General features: G+C 38.2%; 2 protein-coding genes across 6 annotated transcripts in view; one reads left to right on the top strand and one right to left on the bottom strand.

Moving 5' to 3' along the window:
• Positions 1-21,622, bottom strand: part of veph1 (ventricular zone expressed PH domain-containing 1) — a 92,920-nt gene that overhangs the window by 48,561 nt on the left and 22,737 nt on the right. The gene's annotated exons all lie outside the window — the stretch shown is intronic.
• On the top strand, positions 11,644-20,773 carry ptx3a (pentraxin 3, long a). Of its 2 annotated transcripts, XM_028464767.1 has the most exons (5): positions 11,644-11,933; positions 17,201-17,360; positions 17,648-17,880; positions 17,941-18,204; positions 19,794-20,773. In XM_028464767.1, the coding sequence occupies exons 1-5, from the start codon at positions 11,798-11,800 to the stop codon at positions 20,435-20,437; spliced, it is 1,437 nt and encodes a 478-aa protein (XP_028320568.1). In that variant the 5' UTR covers positions 11,644-11,797; the 3' UTR covers positions 20,438-20,773. The 2 variants fall into 2 exon arrangements, with proteins under 2 accessions (XP_028320568.1, XP_028320567.1); XM_028464766.1 differs by having other exon boundaries at positions 17,648-18,204.

Raw genomic sequence — 21,622 nt, 5'->3', positions numbered from 1 at the left:
GGGAGGCCACGCCTCCTCCCAAAGGCATGTTGCTCCTCTGCCTCCATTCCCATTGCGTGTTTTTTCGTGTTTGTGCATGCGCAGTCAGGTCCCCAAGATGACAACCATTTATGTCCAAAGGTAGCTCTCTACGCTGCCTTTGGACTTAACCGCGCTATGCTAAATGCTATACGTAAGTTCATAGTACATTAGTGAATTGTTATCAGTGACCGCTGCTGCTACGTTCTCTAGCTAGTGGGCGGGATAACACTACAGTCATGATGAGAGCGCCAGAGACGATAGAGAGACTTTTTTTTAGGAAAAACAACAGCTTTTAAAAGATGGAGACCAACACCTGAGTTACCAGACCTTCAGCCAAAGTAAGGTCAGAAAATTGTTTGTATTTTCTACAGTGAATGGAACAAAAGGAAGGATTGATTTTGTGGATGCTCCTCACTGAGGCTGTTCTGAGTTGTTGTTGTCATTTTCTCAGTGTTTCCAACACAAACAATGGATGTGCTGCTGTGTCATGAGATATATCTTGTTGGGAGAGTATGAAGGCTATATTCAATAATTGCTTATGTTTCTTTAATGGTGTTTATGATGTTGATTTTGTTAGATGCTAAATGCTTGTTGTTTTTTCTTTATTATGATGAATTTTATATTTTGATAAGCGCATTGAGATGACTGTATTGTAAATTGCTTTATACAAATAAAGTTGATTTGAATTGAATTAACACTTGCCAGCAGAAACATATAAAATTGTCTTTAGTGGTCTCGATTTGCAACGTGCCTACCCAACCCTAGTGGTCACGGCACGTCACTGATAATCATCAAATATGATAGGAATACATAAATTCCCATGACTGATTCACAAAGAATGCAAAACTAACCGAAACACTTTGCATGGACTGTAATTATATCCTGTTAACAGCAAACACCTCAGCAGCAAGGGTGTTCGATCCCTGCAGGAAACTCCTGCAAATGGTCAACCAGTCTGTGGTTAACTTTCTTTTATGCTGTTTTTGCTGTGGTGGGTTTGTGAGGGAACATTATGAAGGGAAGTCAGAGACTGGATAGGGGGACGGCTCTGCAGTCGGCCTTCTGAAGGCAGACACACGAGGTGCTTCCTACCCACAACATATAACGTCGTAAAAGTGGCACTTAAATGTGAGGAAAAAGATGGAACAGACATGCACACCTTTAAAAAAAAAGTGATATTTTTATATCACTGTTGTTTCGAAGTGTATGGCTGTGCTCAAAATTGCATACTAACGTACTATTCATACTAAGCCTGACATCAAAATGAGTATGTAGTGTGTTCACATTAGATAGTATGCAAAGATTTAGTATGCGGGAAATACCCAGATGTACTATATTGGGACATTTCCTAAGTATGCACGGTGGGCACACTAGTCATACTCATTAAACCCATGATGCATTGTGAGCGGAATGTAAAATGGGACCGGCTTCAAGCTAAAAGACAAACACTCAAAATAAAAGCATCTCTTCTTGTCTTCCTTTAGTTTTAGTAACTAGGGCTCTTGTTTTGAAGTTAACCATAACACAATGGCAGGTCTATGAAAATATGAAATATGAAATATCTGCATGAAATGTGTTTTCTGTGAGTTTTATGGATCAAATGGCCAGATGTTGATATTCTACTTAGTTACTTTCTCACTTAAAATGTTTTCAGAACTTTCAAAGATGGAGAATCAACGGAGATATTTAGCCTCAGTGTGCTTTAGGTTTTACTCGTTCTAGGTTCAAAATGCATCTTGGGGAACTTGAAAGAATATATACTTCAATGGGAACGGTCACCATACTAATCATACTAATAGTATATAGTAGACAGTATATACTCATTGTGTAGTGTATAGTACGTTAGTATGAGATTGCGAAAAAAGCCTATGCCTGTAAAAGAGGCAATATTATGAACATTTCACCTAAACTTTTCTTCAGAAGAGTAAAAAAAAAAAAAAAAAGAATAGAGGTTATCCTACATATTTTCAGAGAGAACATTCAAACTCTGCAGAGAAACCAGCGGGAGCTCTGCAATGTTTTCTTTTAAAAATGTTCTACATACTGTACATGAGATGCACATACCTGAAGTACTATCGCTATAAATATATTTCATAATTCCACCAGCAGTGCTAAGAGCTTGAAATGATTTAAAGCATAGGGAGCATAAGGATCATCTGTTCATGCCAAGTTATACTTACAGATGGTAAACATTAAAAGACCTCCAGGGAGGTAATTTGTCTCACATAAAACATGGAACGCTAGAAAATAGGTTATTTTGAGCATGAGTTGTAAACAGAAAGGCATTGGCTAAACTACAGTTCTGAACACTCACCATTATTGAGGTTCTAATAAAACAAACTAAATAACAAAACAACAGTTGTCTTTTGCCAACTTGAAGGTTCCTTTTCATAAGATTGGGCAAGGACTGTGATTGAAGTATGTGTGATATCAATCTAAGGAAAGGCTTCAAACAAATAGAAAAAGACGCAATAGTTTTCAATCCTAACATTTGCAGGATTTTATAAAAGAATATTTTCATTCCACATAAAGCCAAATCACCAGAGGTAGTGTACATTTCATATTTAACTCTAGCTAATGCCAAAGAAGTTACAGGGTTTCAAGAATCAGGTCATGATCCATTTTGAGGATTTACTCTAACTGTCAATTATATTCACAGTATCTGTTTCACAGATGGAGAAAAAAAACAATGACAAGGAACAACAAATGTTAATGAAAGAAAGATTGCATTCGATGAAAATAATAGCTGGATAACAGAGGTCGGTAGAACATTAGCTCCACATCTTTTGGACATGAGCCTGGGTGGAATCCCATGCCAGAGCTCTGGTGAAGACACAATGTCCCCGACCTCATCAACCTTATGACTCTAATGAGTCGATATTCATTTAAATGAAGACTTACTAATAATGATGGATGCATTGACTGTAAAATGAATGGATGGGACAAGCTGCCCGGGGGAGTGAAGCTTTTATTTCTAGAGCTTCCCCTGCAGACTGGATGCAGTATAGGTCATAAACCCTACCTCCTCAATGATAACAGATGAGATATGGCTCAAACTGTAAAGTTAAAATACTATTCACATAATTTTTTTCCAAAACAAAACTCAACTGTGATCATTAGTTATTATCACCATTCATTGTGCTCAAGTGCTAATTTTTCTGTGAAGTCTCTTTTAAAAAAGTTATTTGAGGTTGAAAAACGGGATTTTAAGTCATATATGACGATGATTGACAGGCGCGATCTTGCGTAGCTCTCTTTGTGAATAGCAGTTACGTCGTGAAGGAAAGCCGAAAAGCCATTTAACTTTTCCTTTCAGTTTTTTCGACTTTTTTACGCTGTCAAAATGAGTTGTTCTGCAGTAAACTGTTCTAACCGACCTGTGGAATCTAAGGAATCTTTGCAGTTTTTTCGGTAAGTATGATACTTATGTTCTTGGAGTAGCTGGGCTGCGTAATGGCAGCTTTATAATGTCCACAGCGCTGTGTTCAAAAGAAAGAAGAATGGACATCCTATTTTAAGTCATGTGCTCTTCTCTTGTTTTAAATATAGCTTAGGCTCGGTTCATCCCCACACACCCCTGTACTTTGGACACAAATCATTTTAAAAAGAGACAGATGTACAAAAAGCCAGAGCTGGTAATGCCCTTAAAGCAGCGGTTGAACCATTGACAGGTCTGCCCAGAGGAATGTTAAAAAGCAGGGTTAGACAAGAGTCTGAGCAATAACGGTGAGAAAGATTTATTGTGCTAACCTGTACAGCCTTTTTTACAGACACCCTCCTGCACAGTGACAACAAGTGAGGGAAAAAAACAAACTGTACTCACAAATTCAATGCCCTAAACAACTGTATCCTCACAGATTATTGTGTAGTTGTGCATTTTTTTTTCCATCCCACCTGCAATGTGCTTGTGGTTCATACACCCCTGGTCAGGGATAACTAACGGTGAACAGTTTTGGGCAGAAAGGCGCACATACCAGTAGACTTAAGAGTCCGGAACTACAATGATGGATTTCCTCTTATCGCGCAAACTTCCGAGATTAAGCCTTTGCGTCCAGTACGATGATACTGGTTAAATTCTTACCGGGATAAAGCACCATGGTGCTCCGGAGCAGGTTAAGTTCTGGATAAGAGAACAATTTTAATAGCACCACCTCCTGACCAATTAGTTCTCTTGGAAAATGGCCTAGCCATTCTTAGAAGATCTTGGTTGATGCGCGGATAGAGAGGTGCATTTAGGTGAGGAAGAATATTAAGGGATAAATACAATCCTTTCAATTTATCCGAGGACATCCAATATAAAAGCTATAGATTTTCATTTGCTGGACTGCGCTATGTTTGTCAACTGATTGAGTCGTATGTTGCAAATAGAACGCTTTGCAGTCGGGCGTTCACTGCACTGCAGACCGTGTGCCTTGTACTGAAGTATAGGTTAAACAACCCTATTATAAAACATTAGTATTTTACTGATTTAGACTTTTCTTGTAAATATGTGTATTTTACGAGACACAAAATTAATTAATTCATTCATTCCAAGGTCCATTCATGACTCCTGGATCTTCAAGACTCTGCACTGTTGCATAAACTTCAGCAGAGTATATAACTGTAAATGTAATACTTTAATCATGTTCATACACTGTATTCTATGGTACTGAGGAAGCTCTGCACAAAACATCTGTGGCGTAATAAAGTGAAACTAATCAGAGTGTTGTCGGTTTATCGTCCGATTAATTATTATTGTATAATCTCAGGAGTTTATGCATTGACAGGGTTCGGCATTTTTCTGCCAGAATTCCTTCCTGGCTTTTGCGGCGGCTAAAGAGGGTTTTAGAATTGCTTTTGGCCTGGATTATGGATTTTAATTGTTTATATTTTTCAAGAATAATATCCATCTTTCAATGGTGACCTACACCCCTGTAGGGAAACTTCTAGTTTAAGTTAACGTGTTGATAACCAGCTTCGTACTACAGCTGACCTGAAATTGCAAATGTCTGGTTAAGTTAACCCAGTGAACATAGAAATATCCCAGATATGTTCATCCAGCTTTGTAGTGTAGGGCCTGGGTGTAGAGTGGTACAATTTAGGCACGACATCAGTGTACATCAAAGCTAATTACACACTATCTCACACCTGCAGCTAATTTAAAATAGAGGATTTAAGAATGTAGAAAGAAACAAAAGTACCCAATAAAACCCAAGCACGCACAAGGAGAGAATGCAAACTTCAAAAGAAACAGATCCACAACAAGATTCACAACCATGGATGTTTCATTTGAGGTAGAAGTGCTAACTATCCTAAGGCCCTTGTGTCTAGTTTGAGAGAGACTTATGATTGGAATTTGCCAACACAAACTCCTCAACATCAAACTGTTATGAAATGAAACCTGGTGTGCTGAACAAAGCTGCTGAGATCAGCAGTTATGTATCCTGAGGGATATTTCTGCAGAGCTTTACGACTCATATGTGCTTTCTGTAGCCTCCAACACTCGCCGCTTGTACTGTATGCTTATCCGGTCAGTCGTATATCACGGCGCACAAAGTGTCAAATCCAAATGAAAGATCTCCCAAGAAACCAATGTCTCCAAGATTCTCGGCAAAGTTGAAGCAGTAGTGAATCGTGACTCCCCGTGATGCTGTAAAAACTATTCCAGCTATTCGCACACATCATACAAAATACAATATGCCACATCTGTGGAAGGGAGACAGGAACAAGAGGCACAACATGTGTGCACGTGGCTCAAAGTATTTCTCACACACACAAAAATATGTTTTATGTTGTCCAGTGTGCACCGTTACAGAACAGCTGATAAATCTATAGAACGCCTCCCTTGAACTGTGTGACCAATGTCCCCTTTCACCTAGATCACTCAGCACTGTACGCCCTATGTGCAAGGCAGCACGTCTCATTTGTTCTGGCTTCTTCTCATCATCTGATTTCACTGAATAGCTATGGATTTGTCTTTGAGATTTTTTTCAAAAAAAAAAAAAAAATGTTTTCTGCCCAATTAAGTGTAAATTACTTTCTTTATAGATGAATCTTCCTTTTAAATCAAAAGCAATCTTAATCAGACAATTACAGTATTGAAATGATACAGAAAAACACATGAATGGAGAGGAATTTCCTTGGTTTCTAACCAACAAAATATCTAAGCAACAAAAACTTAAAAACAACACACCAGGCCAGGAGTGCTACAGCGATGACGTCCCACATGTAGAGGACGTACCAGAATCAAGTCATACAGCTGAAAAGCATAGCAGTGATGAGTCATCAACAATTTCTTATTTTTCTAATGTCTAATATTGTCAACATGTGTCAATATGTCCCGCACACACCAGCCATTGTGAGTTCACATCCCCAAACACATGCTTGGTTAAACATGGCAGCTATCATTCCAACATGCACGTTTTTGAACTTTGGCAAGAGGCCATAAAACCTGCTAATGCTTTGCTTTTTCTTCACACACCATTTGCCACCATTTTTTCTAAGTAAACATAAATGTTACTCGGCCATTGCTGAATAAATAAGGAAGAGAGAGGCTTCGTTTTAATGTTATAAAAGCTTTGCGGGAGTTGGAATTTTAGTGCAGTTAACAAAAATAAAAACCCAAATCAAACCGTATTTTTGACAAAACACCTCAAAGAAGCTCCCAACGCATAAAAATAAACCGAGGAACATCAAGTTTTAATGATGTAAACTAGACCCATTGCACTAGGAACAAGTTCTCTGTACAATTCGATTCAAATCTGAGTGTACATCTGTAGATCAACTGTTGAACATCTTAAAGAATCAAGCCTGAGGCCCTCAATAAAGCGTCAAGGGGGATGCGCCGTGGTAGGTGGATGTGTTGCAAGAGATTTATTTCAAGCTCAGTTATTAAGACGAGGGACCAGTATTCCATATCAACAATTAACAGTGCACATCACTGACCCTAAGAGTTCTTCCAATCTCTGTCTTAGTAAAACACAGACGGTTCCTCTCAGTATACAGACGAACGGGATCTATCATTCATGATACTGTCTCCCAAAAATCAGCAAAATGTTACTAAATCTCTTCAAAAACTTACGAGTGTGGAACATGTAGTACTTTGTTTTACAGGACAACCATGTTCTTAATATGTTACAGAGAGATACTATTAAAGCATTAAATACTCAACTACCTGCAAATCACATTAAAGATGAATCCTGATAAGTGTCTGTGTTTATTTTGATGCAAAGTACACCATAAAAACATTAGGATTCAGCTTATGACTCTGGCAACTACAGTAAGTCGAAAAGAGTTCCTTCAGCGTGTCCCATTCCTGAGATATTTTACATAAATTGTTGCGGCAGAAAAACGTTATTGTGTGGTATTTTACAAATTACCGCATCAATTAAAGATTTTCATATACTGTGTATCAGCCATAGTTGAATAAAAATCAACGATTGGTTTACTAAGAATAAACCTTTTTTCATTAGAATCAGAAATGTCTTACTATTGAAATCCAATTACTTTTCTGGCCCCTATGTTAATTTTCTTTATGGTCTTCATGATTCCTTGTTTGATGACTTTTCAAGTGGTATTCATTTATTTGGTCCTACAATATCACAGTTCCCTGGTTAACATTGTTACGAAAAATGCAAAAAGTGAAACCACATTTTGTCCCCCGCGGAAAGCCTTTAAAGCACAGGCAAGTGAGATATTTCAGCTGTCCTGATGCAGTTTTACTACTCATGGGGTCGTGATGAAACTCAATAATTCCATTGACATCAATGTTTACAAGATATTGAGACAATACCTCTATTGTGAAGAAAAACTTGTTGTTCTTTCGATTGCTGTTCCTTGTTATATAAAATCAGGATAACTTTTATTTTTTTATTGTAAGAATCTCAAAAATGTAGTTGCTACTAAATCAAGACAGGTGTATGAGGTAATCGTCTTAGCAAGAGAACTATTCATGATACGTAGCTACTTTTGTGCTTCATCACTCTCAACGTGGTGACAGAGAAACTATGTAATTAGAAAAATAAATGTGAATGAAAACTATATCAAAATATATTGATATTTTTGTCTACTAATAAAAACTAATTGGTAACACTTTACTTGAAGTTTTATACATAAAGTTGACATTATGCTGTCTGTAGCATGAATAAGGTGTCATGAAAGCTGTCATTAAGCGTCGTTGGCTAAACAGTGACAGCTTTGGAGCTATGTTAGCACTTCATGATAGCCTTCATGACACCTCTTTCACGTCCAATGACAGCGTTATGTATAAAACATCAACTAATTTCATCATATCAGAATTCATGTGATCTCACGCAATGATCACATCAAATCTGTCTGTGTGTATTTACAAACAATAATACCATCCAATACCATGTTAATCAATGGTTATTGAATCTGATGGCAAAATTTTGACTGAAACTAAAAAGCATTTTCGTCAAACAACTATGACTAAAAATGAACATTGATATTAGCCTACACTTGCAAACTTTTCCCTTTCCACTGTGTCACTTTATCTTCCAGATGTCTGTGTGATAATAGTCTTCTATTCAAATAATAAATAATAAGTGATAAGTGTGTGTTGAGAACAAGCAGCAAAATGTGACAGAAAGTGGAAAGTGAAAGCTAGCGAGAGAGAGATGCAGGGTGTTGGGTATTGCCTCATGAGGTAATCATTATCTCCATTCCATTGCAAATACACAAGCAAGCGCCTGCATGCGCACACATGCACACGCTCACACACACACACACACACACACACACACTCCAAACAAACCAGTTGGCATGCGGTGTAAAAAAAAAAAGACCAAAAGCTGCTTGGCAAATAAATACATAAACAAAGTGGAGTAGGAGAACAATAAACCCTTTTAGAAACCCCCATGTCTGGGCGCACACACACACACACACACACACGCACGTACACACAATCTCTGCATGGGACAATAATCAGCAAAGTTTATGCTCCCCGTTTCCTGCTCCCCCTCCTCCCGTAACCTCCGCCCTTTCCCCTTTTCTTTCTCTCTGCGAGTCGCAGGAGCTGTAGTTATATATGATTACGACATACCGGCCACCTCCAACGACGCATTACTCATCGCCTAAGTCTAGGTGCTGCTTCCAAATTTCTTCACTATTTTTCCCCAGAATACAGATTTAGAAACATTTTCCAACATTCCTTAATTTAGTCAATGAATGCTGACACAATGTTTGATGGTAAAATCCTCTGTAATGGTGAGGTTATGGTCCTTTAAGGCTTTGACTTACCCAAGTCATAAACAAGTAGTAGTGAGGATAATAGTGTTGTTGGTTTCAGTGTTCATCGTAATTAACAATGTTTAATTACAATTTGGTTTTAGCCGCTCTGAAAGTAGTCTAATAGAAATGGACTTAAGACAATATGAAGTGATTAGTGTTAAAGTAACTCATACAAGGCTTAGTTTTCTGTGCCTCCTTTTATTTCAGAGGGGGTATTGGTATTTTTTTGGAAAGCCAATACTGGAATATGGAGCTGATTTCAACACCACAAACATCTACTTCCAGCCACTAATTGTTCTCATGAGTAGGTAACAAAAGTTCAATAAAATCTGAAAACACATCAACATGAATACATAGGCTCATATTGAATTATTTATGACTACTTCAAGCAAACTAATACACATCAGCATTTTTTTAAAATAAAAAAATAGGCTAAAGCTTTACCATTGCTTAAATAATGGTTGTTACCAATGCTGACTTTTAGCTCTAAGTTCTGGCGATGTGGGGCAACATTCACATGTTCATCCAGAACTTGTTAATGTTAAGGTACTTGGGTTTACTCCAGCTGTCTTGAAAGATGTAAGTAAAGGTTATTTAATTGAACCTTCCTGTTGTGGTCACCACACCCCCAGTTTGTTTGACTGCTCTTAAATTAACACAAAAACCAGTAATCACCACCATTTTTTTTCATCTAACACTCTTTTACAAATACAAATAGGCACTGAAAATGAACATGTAAAGTAAAAATGAAATGGGAAAACCAGAGACCAAACTCCTCAACATGAAGTCGTGAATGTGGGTGTCTTGTGTGTGTGCGCTTGTGTCTCTGTGCTTAACAGACCCATATAAGCTTGGAGGTCTACCAGGTCTAATTCTCTCCAGGTGTCCCAAAACACACACCTCCCCTCCAAGTTTGTCATCTCCAGAATAATTCCCACAATGGACTCTGGTAAAGAGTTGGAAGCTTGACTTGATGTCATCCACACAAGATGTTGCATACATGTTGGCCCTGGTGTCATGTCTTCCACTCTTGCTCTACCACTTGGGTTATTGGGGGATCTTCACTCTTGACCTGGAATGTCTCCTCAGGTGCCTCTTCCTCTCAATATGTTGACCATTTAGTCCCCTCAAAGTCTAGATCAATATTGGTGTTGTCTTCCACTTCTGAGACATCCTCCTATATCTCCGGTTCAACTTCAGATGCTTTCTTCACTCTTAATCTGGTTCTAAAATTTGGTCCAGAGAATCATGGGATATCCTTTATGCAAATGTCCCCTTTGTGGGACTAATAAAGGAATCCCACTTTGTCTACTGACAAAGCATGGGTTAGGCTCTTATTGATAGGTTAATCTTCAGCTCATCACAACATTAAAAGGAATTAAAAGTGGGTATAGAAGAGACATGGGCAAATTTTCACACAAATTGAAAGAAAATTACACAAAACAGCAAAAGTACACAAACTGACAACAATTGTACACAAAATAATTGGGAAATATATGAAGCATCAAATAAAATACACAAACTGACAACAAAAATTGATAAAATGACAACAAATATACCCAATATAATTTACAAAAAAATATAAATTATATGGAAAGATGACTCCAAAAACAAACAAAACAACATCAACAACATAAATACACAAAATGTGAGGAAAAATATAAAGAATTGTTCCAAAAAGACAACAAAAATACACAAACTCTTCTTACCTGTAACAAAAGTCAGGTTGGTCATTATTGGAAATGCTGTTGAATGTTGATAATGAGGCCGTCGGAATCGGACAATCATGTTTTTGTTGCTCCAACTGTGATAAAAGTAGCTCTCTGACATAAAAGATGAATTCATAAATAATTTCAAAGTGTTAGAATTAGACGTAAGACGTACTTCAGTTGACATGAAATATGCTTTTCTATGCTGTGAGCTCTCTTTGGAGTTCACCTAAACTCGATCAAACCGCCGCACTGTTCAGAATGTGAGTGAAACGCCAGATTTCTTCGCCTGACAGACTTGGCTGTGCTGATTTAATTTTGTTTTGAAATCTCCGCAGTCTGCCTTTTTATAACTGAAAGCATAGTAACACACAAATTGGGGTAATTTGGCACTTAAAAAAAAGCTGCAGGTTTAATAATATGGGTAAACATAATAAAGTTAATGGGAGTTGATGTTGGAGTTTGAGAAAAATAGAAATGTGTATGTGAGCCTTGGCTTTCGTTGGCTGGAGTGTTGAACTCCTGTGGGCTCTTGTCCAAAGGATTGCTCAGCATTTACCAAAAAAGACTGAGGCGAATGTGTAAGAGGGAGGGTAGAACTGGGGGGGGGGATGAGTCAGAAGGGAGGTGGGACCACCACAACTTGGGAGAGTGTGGACTTAAAAAAGAGAGTGGGGGACCTGCAGCTCAGTACAAAGTGAGAGACAGAGAGCAGCAGTAAGAGGCAAAGAAAACATAGTGAGACAAGCAGGACCTGAAAGTCAGCGGTTCCATCCACTCACACGCCTTCACCAGTGCTCCAAGATTACCACACACCCTCACACAGCAGCAACAGCAGCATGTTTCACTGGAGGCTCCCACAGGCAGCGTGTGTGCTGTCAGTGTGTTTGTCTCTGGCACTCGCCTATGAGGATGATTTCAACATCAAATTCTCCGACCCTTACTACAACGACATCACAGAGGACACGATACAAGGTAGGTGCTACAGCTCTCTGCAGACCTCAGGCTCTAGGTTGGAATTAGAGATTTAGTTATTTTTTTTAAACTTAAAATTGATTTTATTATTATTGGCGGATGTACAAATGTGTTTGCTCGTTGTCGCATGCAAAAAAAAGTTACAATACAATGCATTATCGTCAAAGTTAAGAAAGAATATGACACCTGTGCCGACAAATACTGTGTATAACAACATTTCAGACAGCTCATCAATAGCAGAATATCTGCAACATATCCCATCCTTTCTCAGCTATTAAATCACTTAGGGCTGGTTCTATTAAGCATATGCTGAACTTAACATCTGTACATGAAAATCAGAATGGCATGTGTGTTTTTAGTTGCTAAATTGGCTCTTAACAGTTTGAATAATGAACTTGTTTGTTGGGGTAAATCTATCAAGACATTTATGTAAAGGCATATTGATAGGTTTACAGGCATGGGTACTATTTACCCAGTGATTAAAAGTGATAAGTTTAAAAAAGTATTTACAGGTCGGAACATATATTTCTGCCCTCATGAAAACAGAAAAAGATTAAAATGACCTTTGATTGTTGAAGGTATAAGAAAAAAGTCAAATCATGGGTGTAAAAGGAACGACATGTGGGAGACATACATCATTGCTCCTGGTCAGCTGAAATATCCAAATCTTTGGTGAATAATGAATTAATGAGGTTGACACTAGAAAAGTCATGACACATTTCTACGAAAATGAATGACTGGCTAAAAGAAAATGACGCACAGGCAAGTCACCAGATGTGTGTTTTTTTAATTTAATTATTTCTTTACCTAACACACTGACTGCTGCTTTTCCTCTGTTGAACAGGATATTTACTGTAGATATTAGATGTGGAGATGTTACTGTAACAGTAACGACTGGAAAAGTTAGTTTCTAAAAAGCAAAAGATGGTTTTAGGAAGTAAAACTACAAAAGTTCGGTATAGTGAATGAAAGCATAATCTGTTGTGAATAATGGTGAAATGAAGTCAAAACTTACGCAGCAGGCCAGTAATACTGCCCCTCTGGAATATGTCTGCAGGTATATAGACACAATCTTGAAAGCTATATGTCAGCTATGTAATCCCACCCCCGATTCTTTCACCCCTTAGCTTGGTTTTATCGGCCCTGTTTCCCGCATGTAGAACCACTCCAGTGATCGCTTACCTTTCTTTCAGGTTTTCCTTTTCCTTGTATTCTTTACCTTTTCCACTCTCAGTAGTATCTGAGAATCTCACAGGAAAAGTAGCAGCTCAAAAAGTTTGGTTATTTCCTTCTCTTTTGCCACAATTGTGCTCTTTATTGCACAAGCTGTTAATCTGTTTGCCTCCAATGTGTCTGCCAAAGCAATCACTGATGTCATCTCTTCAAAACAAAATGTAATAAAGCTACTTGACAGTTTCTTTCAAAGCAAAAGCATACAACTACTAGCCACTGGGCTCCTTTCAGACCCCTATGGATCGGATTTGGGCAACAGGTGGGTATGGAAATCTTAGAACTGAAGTGCTTTATGGCAAACCATCTGAAATTCTCACTATTACTAGAAGAATCAAAGTGGGAAACTTTGTTTTTATCAAGCACAGATTGGTAAGAAGACATGAAACGAATTATATCCAATATGTATCTATTCAATGAATTAATCATGTCTTTGTTCCCGTCATTACAACTATTCAACATACTGATTAACATAATCACAACCAACCGTTAAAGTAAAACACGCTCAAAAAGTGATAGAAAGAAGTTGACACATAATTAAAAGTTAAATCAAATAGACTTCCAACCAAATAAAATTAAATCATGAAAACCAAATAAATAAACAAGAGCACTTGAAGAGCACAAACCAGAGGTGGGACCAAGTCATTGTTTCGCAAGTCATAAGTAAGTCTCAAGTCCAGAGTCAAGTCCCAAGTCAATACAAACAAGTCCAGAGTCAATTCCCAAGTCCTACCATTTAAGTTTCGAGTCCTTTCAAGTCCTTTTAACTACAGCATTCCACATGGCACCACACTTTGGAAAGAACACAATTTGTGAAAGGAGGTGTAAAAAGAGACAAACCAAATAAAATCAAAGTTAGTTTTAGTGTACACTAGATCAAGAATATTTTCACTGCTTCACCTTACTGTCAAACAGCACTTTTGGTCAAAAAAACTACGATAAGTCAGACAAATTCACGCTGTACAGCACACCAGTCCCTTGACAAAACAGCAATTTTACCTCTCACCACACAGAAATTAATGCTCAACTGCTGCTTCAATAATTATGATTCTTTGTGTTATTTAGTGTCTTCAGTGTTCATTCAGCTTAACTGTGAATAAATAAATTGACAAAAATGGCCTGTTGGGGCAGAATAATTAGTTATGCTTAATAATATAATTACTTATATATTTTAATCCTTAAGCCTTGGGGTGTAACTTTTCATTGTGTGATTTCTCGTGTCTTCAACTTTAACTTGTCTTCACTCTGGGTCAGGACAGCCTGTCCAAAGTTTCAAAACAACCACAAGGATAGACACACACACTCACATAGCACACCCCATACACATTCATTCATACACACAAACACATAGTTCGCACACACCTCCGTTTCCATAGCAACCAGATAACGAGGAGCGAACTGTTTTGACTCAAAGAGTAAAACTGTCTTTCTTTCCATCTCCTGCCCTCCCTCTTTCTCCCTGTCTCTATCCCTATCTCTCGGGGGGAGGAGGGAGGGGGGAACTAAGGGGAGATATACGTGGCTTTAATATTGCTTTAATATTGTGTCTCGTCACTCTGTCTTTGGATCGCCTGGCCAGGGGGTCACCATTTTTGTTTCCACTTTGTATTCTTTTATTTAGTTTAGAATAAAATCATTTTTATTAATTCACCAACTCTTCAGTCTGGTTTTCATCACTTCCCAACGCAGAGGGTGTCATACAGCCAAAACGAGGTAACCTTCCTCTTTTTCCACCTTAACAGGCCCAAACGAGGCAAAAACAACTGCTTGATGCTGCAAAGTAAAATAGCAGTTTTTGTAAATATAATCTGTCGTGCTGAAGAGAACACAATATAATGTTTCCCTGGCCGGAAAAACTAATCTGACCTCAAGCTAAAACGGTATATACATTGTTAATATTGATTACTTATAAAACTGACTTTTATTTTAAAAGTTTTGGTTATATTTTTACCTTTCATTCAGAACTTACCGTTCTTTGTGCAGCTTTAAATGACAAACAAAGTTAGAAGTTGTTGCTTCTCCGTCCTTGATCCTAAAAGCACGTGTTTTGCATACTGCAACTTGTTTTTTATTGATTACCTCATAATTTTTATACCCAAACAACATTATTCTAGGTATCTTTTTGCACCAACGCTTTGATTGACGGTTCTTATTCGTCCTGTTGTCCTGCAATTTGATTGGTTGAATGCCGTCTTAAAAACCACGTGCGCCTTATTTGATTGGATATCGTGCTAACAGCGTCACCCCCACCCCCACCCAGCACAAACATACCCACTCCACATACGGAGACACACACACACACATGGCTAGAGCAGTTTACAGCAAATTGTTTGGGCTTTGGGGGAAAGATGTCGCAAGTCCTTCCAATTAAGTCCCAAGGCTCAAGTCCAAGTGAAGTCACCAATCACTGATGCTAAAGTCCAAGTCGAGTCACAAGTCATTTTGTCAAGTCGAGTCTTAAGTCATCAAATTCATGACTCAAGTCTGACTCGAGTCCAAGTCATGTGACTTGAGTCCACACTTCTGGCACAAACCTCCACTAAGCCCCAAATATCCTCTTTGCCATCAGTAACCTGGATCAATGATCCTGAACATAGTACCATGATCAACCCAATATTACTAAGTCAAATTTCATAAAGATGGGTCAATTACAAACCGAATCGACATATATATCCAGTACATTGATCCAGATCATGTCCAAAATTTCATGAAGTCTTCCATGGCATAATGTCTATCTTTGGTTAAGATTTTGTCAAAATGTGTTAATTACTTCTGACATAATCCTGATAACAAACACTGGTGAAAATATCTTGTTCAGCCACCAATGAGAGTTAAAATGTGAAATATTTGCTGAATATATCATGGTTTTTCCGAGTTCATAACCATATTGGTTATAAAACAACACAAAGCAAATTATTTTCCAATCCAAACAAACAGAGTTTCATTTAGAAAATGTAGTAGGTCAGGTCCTATCTAAAACATTAATTTACAAAGAAAGACAAGTTTACCACTGCAAGGCAAGGCAAATTTATTTGTATAGCGCATTTCATACACAAGGCAATTCAATGTGCTTTATATGATCAAAAAGTGCAACAGACAACAGCTTAAAATCAATACGAACATTAAAGTAGGCAACAAAACATTTAATATCATCATCAAACATCAACAACAACATGACCAAAAATCTCTCTCTCAATCATATGCAGTAGAGAAAAAAAGTGCCTTTAACTTTGATTTAAAAATGTTCACATGTGATGCTGACTTCAGCTCTGCTGGCAGTTTGTTCCACTTCTTTGCGGCATAACAACTAAAAGCAGCATCACCATGTTTGCTGTGAACTCTGGGCTCCACTATCTGACCTATGTCCATAGATCTGAGAGACCTGCTGGGTTCATACCTGACTAACATGTCACTGATGTATTCTGGACCAAATCCATTCACAGATTTATACACCAGCAGCAGAACTTTAAAGTCTATTCTGAGGCAGACTGATAGTCAGTGTTAAGACTTTAAAACTGGAGTAATGTGCTCTGACCTCTTTGTTCTGGTTAAGACTCGAGCAGCGGCGTTCTGAACCAACTGTAGCTGTTTGATGCTCTGCAGTAGCAAACCACAACATGGTTTGGCCAATTGAAAGCTTGTCAACACAATATTACCATCACGACAAAGGCCAGAATACACAATTTGACATGATGGCAAAATACTGCTTCTAAGTTAGCTCCTAAGGACCAGACTCTGGACCACAAAGTGACAGGCTTGGAGAAAAAAAACGAATTTTCTCTACAGAAGAGATCTTTTTTGTTTTGCTTAAAAAGTTGTGGTAACCCAAACTTTATTCTAAAGTAGAAGAACCTCGCCTCATAAATACGAAACTAAATACTTTACGTCAGTCTCAGTTTGTATGTTTACATATGCAATCCAGTGCAGGAAGCAGGCATGTGATTTATTAAACATTTTTGAGAAAACCCTCACAGGACTCAGGAGAGCTGTCTGTCTGATGAATCCCCTTTTAAACTCTCCTTAACTCCACTCAACAGCTACAACACCTCCGGCCCCCTGCACGTCCAGAGACCTGAATAAATGGGACAAACTTTTCTCGATGCTGGAGAACAGTCAAATGAGGGAGAACATGTTGCTTCAGTACGCTGATGACATCATCCAGGTGGAGCTGGGGTCACTGCGCAGTGACATGATGAGGTAGGTTTTCCGAAGCTTGTTAACCAGTAAAAAGGGCTCACTCAATATTTAATCATTAAACTTTATTTGTTCAAGCTTTAAATATATAAAAATAAATGTTATTACATTTTCTTGAGATATTTTTTAAATATTCAAGAGCTTTGCTCAATATTTACTTCTCAAATATCATCTCAGTGAGTATCCATTTAGATTTCAATGGTTTTAAAGATTATAGCTTTACATTACACACTGGTATTTCAGTAAAACATGTTTGAGGTTCAAGTCTTTGTCTTTGGTCTTTTTGTCAGGTTTTTAGACCAGTATGGGGGCACCTGTGGGGTTGAAGTGGAGAACGCTGGAAAAAAAATGGTCTCCCAGATGGAAGATCATCTCAGAGAGCTTCTGGAGCGCCACAAAGTCAGCGATCCGACTTCTGCCTTAGCTGCTGGTGATTCCGGCCCAGTTGCTACCAGTAGAAGTTTTTCTATTGGTTCCAGTGTTCCTAGTGCTTCTGGGACTGTTGGTCCTGCTGGTGGCGATGGTTCTGTAGTTAGTAGTGGCCCCTCTGGTTTCACTTCTGCTGGTTCTGCTGATGATTTTGGTTCTGATCACCTTGAAACAATACTGCAGCAACTCCTCACTATGGCAAATACACAAGCATCCAAGCTTACAAAGATGGCCAGCTGCTTAAGCAACCCAAGGGCTAGGATGGGGCGGAGCGGTAAAGCAGAACATCAACACATAAGTGACACTGGAGCTGGAAACCACCAACAAGAAGTCACATCGCAAGACTTGGCTTTGGAAGGACTCATGGATGCAATCCAAGGGCTGAGAAGAATGATGAAGGAAACAACCCTACCTGCAGGTACGATAAACATTTTACTCAAAGCAACCTTCACCATTGCTTCCTCTGTTCCTAATTTATACTGCCAAACAGCTTTTTCTCCCTTTACGTTCTTTCATGCCTTGACAAATTTGAATCATGAATGTGCAACAAGATGAGACTACCCTTCTTTTTGAGTAGCATGTATATGTCCTAAATATCATTTTCACAAATGCTGGTCTTTCTCTAGAAACCTATTCATTTTCCATTCATTACTAGCATCAGTTTAAATTGATGAGGTCATGACATTGATCTTAATTCCTGTCTCCTACTTCCTCTTTTCTCTGCTCCTTTTACCAGAATGCTTAGAACCATAAGTAATACCCAAGTCATTTTAAATGAATGTAAATATGTAAAAACAGTGTTTGGCAAAAAAAAAAAAAAAGTTTTTGGCATCCACTCTTAACTAAAATAGCAATTTTAGTTAAGAGTAAAAATTGTCAGTTTAGTAGACCAAGGTACCCTTTTGTACCCTTTTGTGCTAAGTTGTCGAGTTACTTTTCTTCTGGAACAACTGAAATAAAAGCAACAATAAAAGAACAAGTTAGCAAACCCACATGTAAGTCTTGCCTTTCTATGTTAAGAGGAAGGTGTAATCGTTATCCAGTCGCCACAAAAACCACACTAAAGCAAAGTAAGACCAGATGGAAATCACAACGAGCATACACACACACGCATAAGCACACAACACCCTACTTTCACCATTACTTTGGTGCAGAAACTTGAGACAATTGCAACATCAACATTTGGCTTCACCAGTTCTATGAGGTTGGGGGTTTGTCTGCTATCTGGAGGGACAGAAGAGGGTGGAGCAAAAACGTACGTAAAAATGACTAAAATAAAAGACAGAAACAGGTTTGGAAGCAGCTGAAAAGCATTTCGATTAGTGCAAATCTGATTAAATGATTATTTTGCTTATTCAAACCCACCCACATGCACAACTGCATGTCAAAACTCACACTCCAGCCTGTTGTACCGAAGCCTACGCACACATTTCAAACCTAGAATATAAATATATGTGGAGAACAAAATGGGTTTTAATGAGTGCAAGGAGGACTAAAATTACAGAGAATGGGGAAAATAAAGCTGATGAGATTATGTAGAACAAAACCATACACCGGATGACCCAGAGACTTTGGGAGTCAACCAGGCAAAAAAAAAGACTTAAAAGATTTAATCATCCTAAATGATACCATCCAACATTCAGTTTTGCAGACTACACACAAAATGCTTAAATCTTAGCTCCCACCATCAAGTTAAGTCAATGCAGGAAGAGTATTGTAAAGTTCAAGGAGAGTTTCATCTTTCCTTTTTTATTCTGGAGCATCACAAAGTTTACTTTAAAATGAAAAATAAGAAAATCTGAATAAAATGCAAATTTTTTTTTGAAAATTTGGCACCAGTGCTGTCAGCTTTACACTTTGAATTGCTCTTCAATACTATGTTGAACATTGGATTATGTCGTCTGATAAGATAATTCATGTTGTCTGAGAAGTCTCCATATCATGCAGCTAATTACCAGGAGCATTCAGTGAAATGATTTTGAATGCTTTCTCATCTTTTTTGCACAGGTTATGATATGGCTCTTCACTTCCCAATGCGTTCCAGACGAATCTACACCGAAGTTATACCAGTGGTTCCTCTCTCCCTGTCTTCTTTCACTGTCTGCATGTGGGTGAAACCAACAGCCATCAGCAACAAAACGGTATTGTTCTCCTATGGAACCCGCCGCAACCCTTACGAAATCCAGCTGTTGCTCGGCCAAGCTTCAGCGCGCTTCACTGTTGGAGGAGAAGCCCACTTGGTAGAGGCAGAAAATGTGGTGAATCCAGGACAATGGATGCACTTGTGTGGGTCTTGGTCTTCCAAGCAAGGGATGGCAACCCTTTGGGTGGGTGGTAAAAAGGTGGCATCCATACCCGGAGTGGCTGAAGGCCACACCTTACCCGCAGGAGGATCACTCCAGCTGGGGCAGGAAAAGTACGGCTGCTGCATCCCGTCTTCAGGGGGGGAGAGCGGTGTGAAAGGGTTTGAGTCTAGTTTTGACCTCAGGTTGGCGTTTGCTGGGAAGTTGACGGGGGTGAACATGTGGGATAAGGTATTGTCAGAGGAAGACATTTTCAAAGTAAGTCAGAGCTCTGAGCTAACAGGCAACGTGGTGGCATGGGGTGTGACGGAGATGGTGCCACATGGAGGAGCTCAGTTCACCTACTGATTTAGTTACAGCAACCATCGCAGAACTGTCATGAAACGTACAATTGCTTCAATCACTCTTGGTATAGTTCAATGTTTAATTTCGCAATTTTTACCATCTCATCTTTGACCTTCCATAATGCAATGGACTTTTTTGGACTAAATAAGCAAAGGCAATGCTGCGAGAGACTTTTCAATAATCATAAGTTTGTGAGTGACACACTTACATGGTTCTTCTGATGAGCATTGGGTTTGTAAAATTAGTATTTTTGGAAAAGAAAAAAAAAAAACAAAAACAACTTAGATGGGCCAGTAATTAGATCAGTGGAACTCATATTAAGGAAGAAGGTCATAGATAGATAACAGGAAATGTGCAGTTGAATAAATAATGACACAAACCTTTTCCTCCCTGACCTTTCGGTGTGCAATTCAAGCAAAACTTGCAACTCTTTTCAGCAGTAGTCTTTTTACAGTTTTTATCTACATCATCGATTTTTAGCATCCGTGTGTGAATGTAGTATGCTGCCATGTGCTGATCAACATATCATGTGGGAAAGATTTATCCCACGGGTAATAACTACATATGCATTATTCTTTTTTTAATTTAGCATCAACAATCATCATTAAGTCAATAAACAACATAATCTACTCTTCATTTCAATCCATTTGTGACAGTTTTTCATACATTAAGTAGACTTGCATGTCTAAACGTGTTCCTATTTGATGTTTACATTCATTGTTTCTAGCTTTATATTTTGTCATTTTTTTTGGTCAATAGTTTTAAGTTGATGTTTGCGTGTTTGTTAAATTGAAGATGCATTAAGCAACAGAGTGAAACTGCAATATTTGTCAAGACATTGGCAAAATTTAGGAAAAAGAAATTGAGGGAAATGTTTACACTATTTTATCATCTGTTGAACTAAGCTGTCTTGTATGATATTGTGAAACGTTTATGTGTTTTTGAAAAATGTGAAACTGATTGTATTTTGTACAGAATTATGTTTGTCATAAAGTGGATGATGAATGGGTAATGTGAATAAATGTTTCAAGTTACAGACTTGTTGGTGAACAAGACGTGTATTTTCTCCATTTATTGTCACTTATAACCTTTCCAACAGTTTAACGACAAAGTCTTTGCAAAAGAATAGAAGATAAATATGTACAGAGGATCAAATGTTTAAAATATTACAATAACTATGATAATATT

This window comes from Gouania willdenowi, chromosome 13, assembly GCF_900634775.1.
Source record: "Gouania willdenowi chromosome 13, fGouWil2.1, whole genome shotgun sequence".
In the NCBI taxonomy this organism is placed as follows: domain Eukaryota; kingdom Metazoa; phylum Chordata; class Actinopteri; order Blenniiformes; family Gobiesocidae; genus Gouania; species Gouania willdenowi.
The sequence above is the reverse complement of the archived record's forward strand: the minus strand, read 5'-3'. Positions and strand labels throughout refer to the sequence as shown.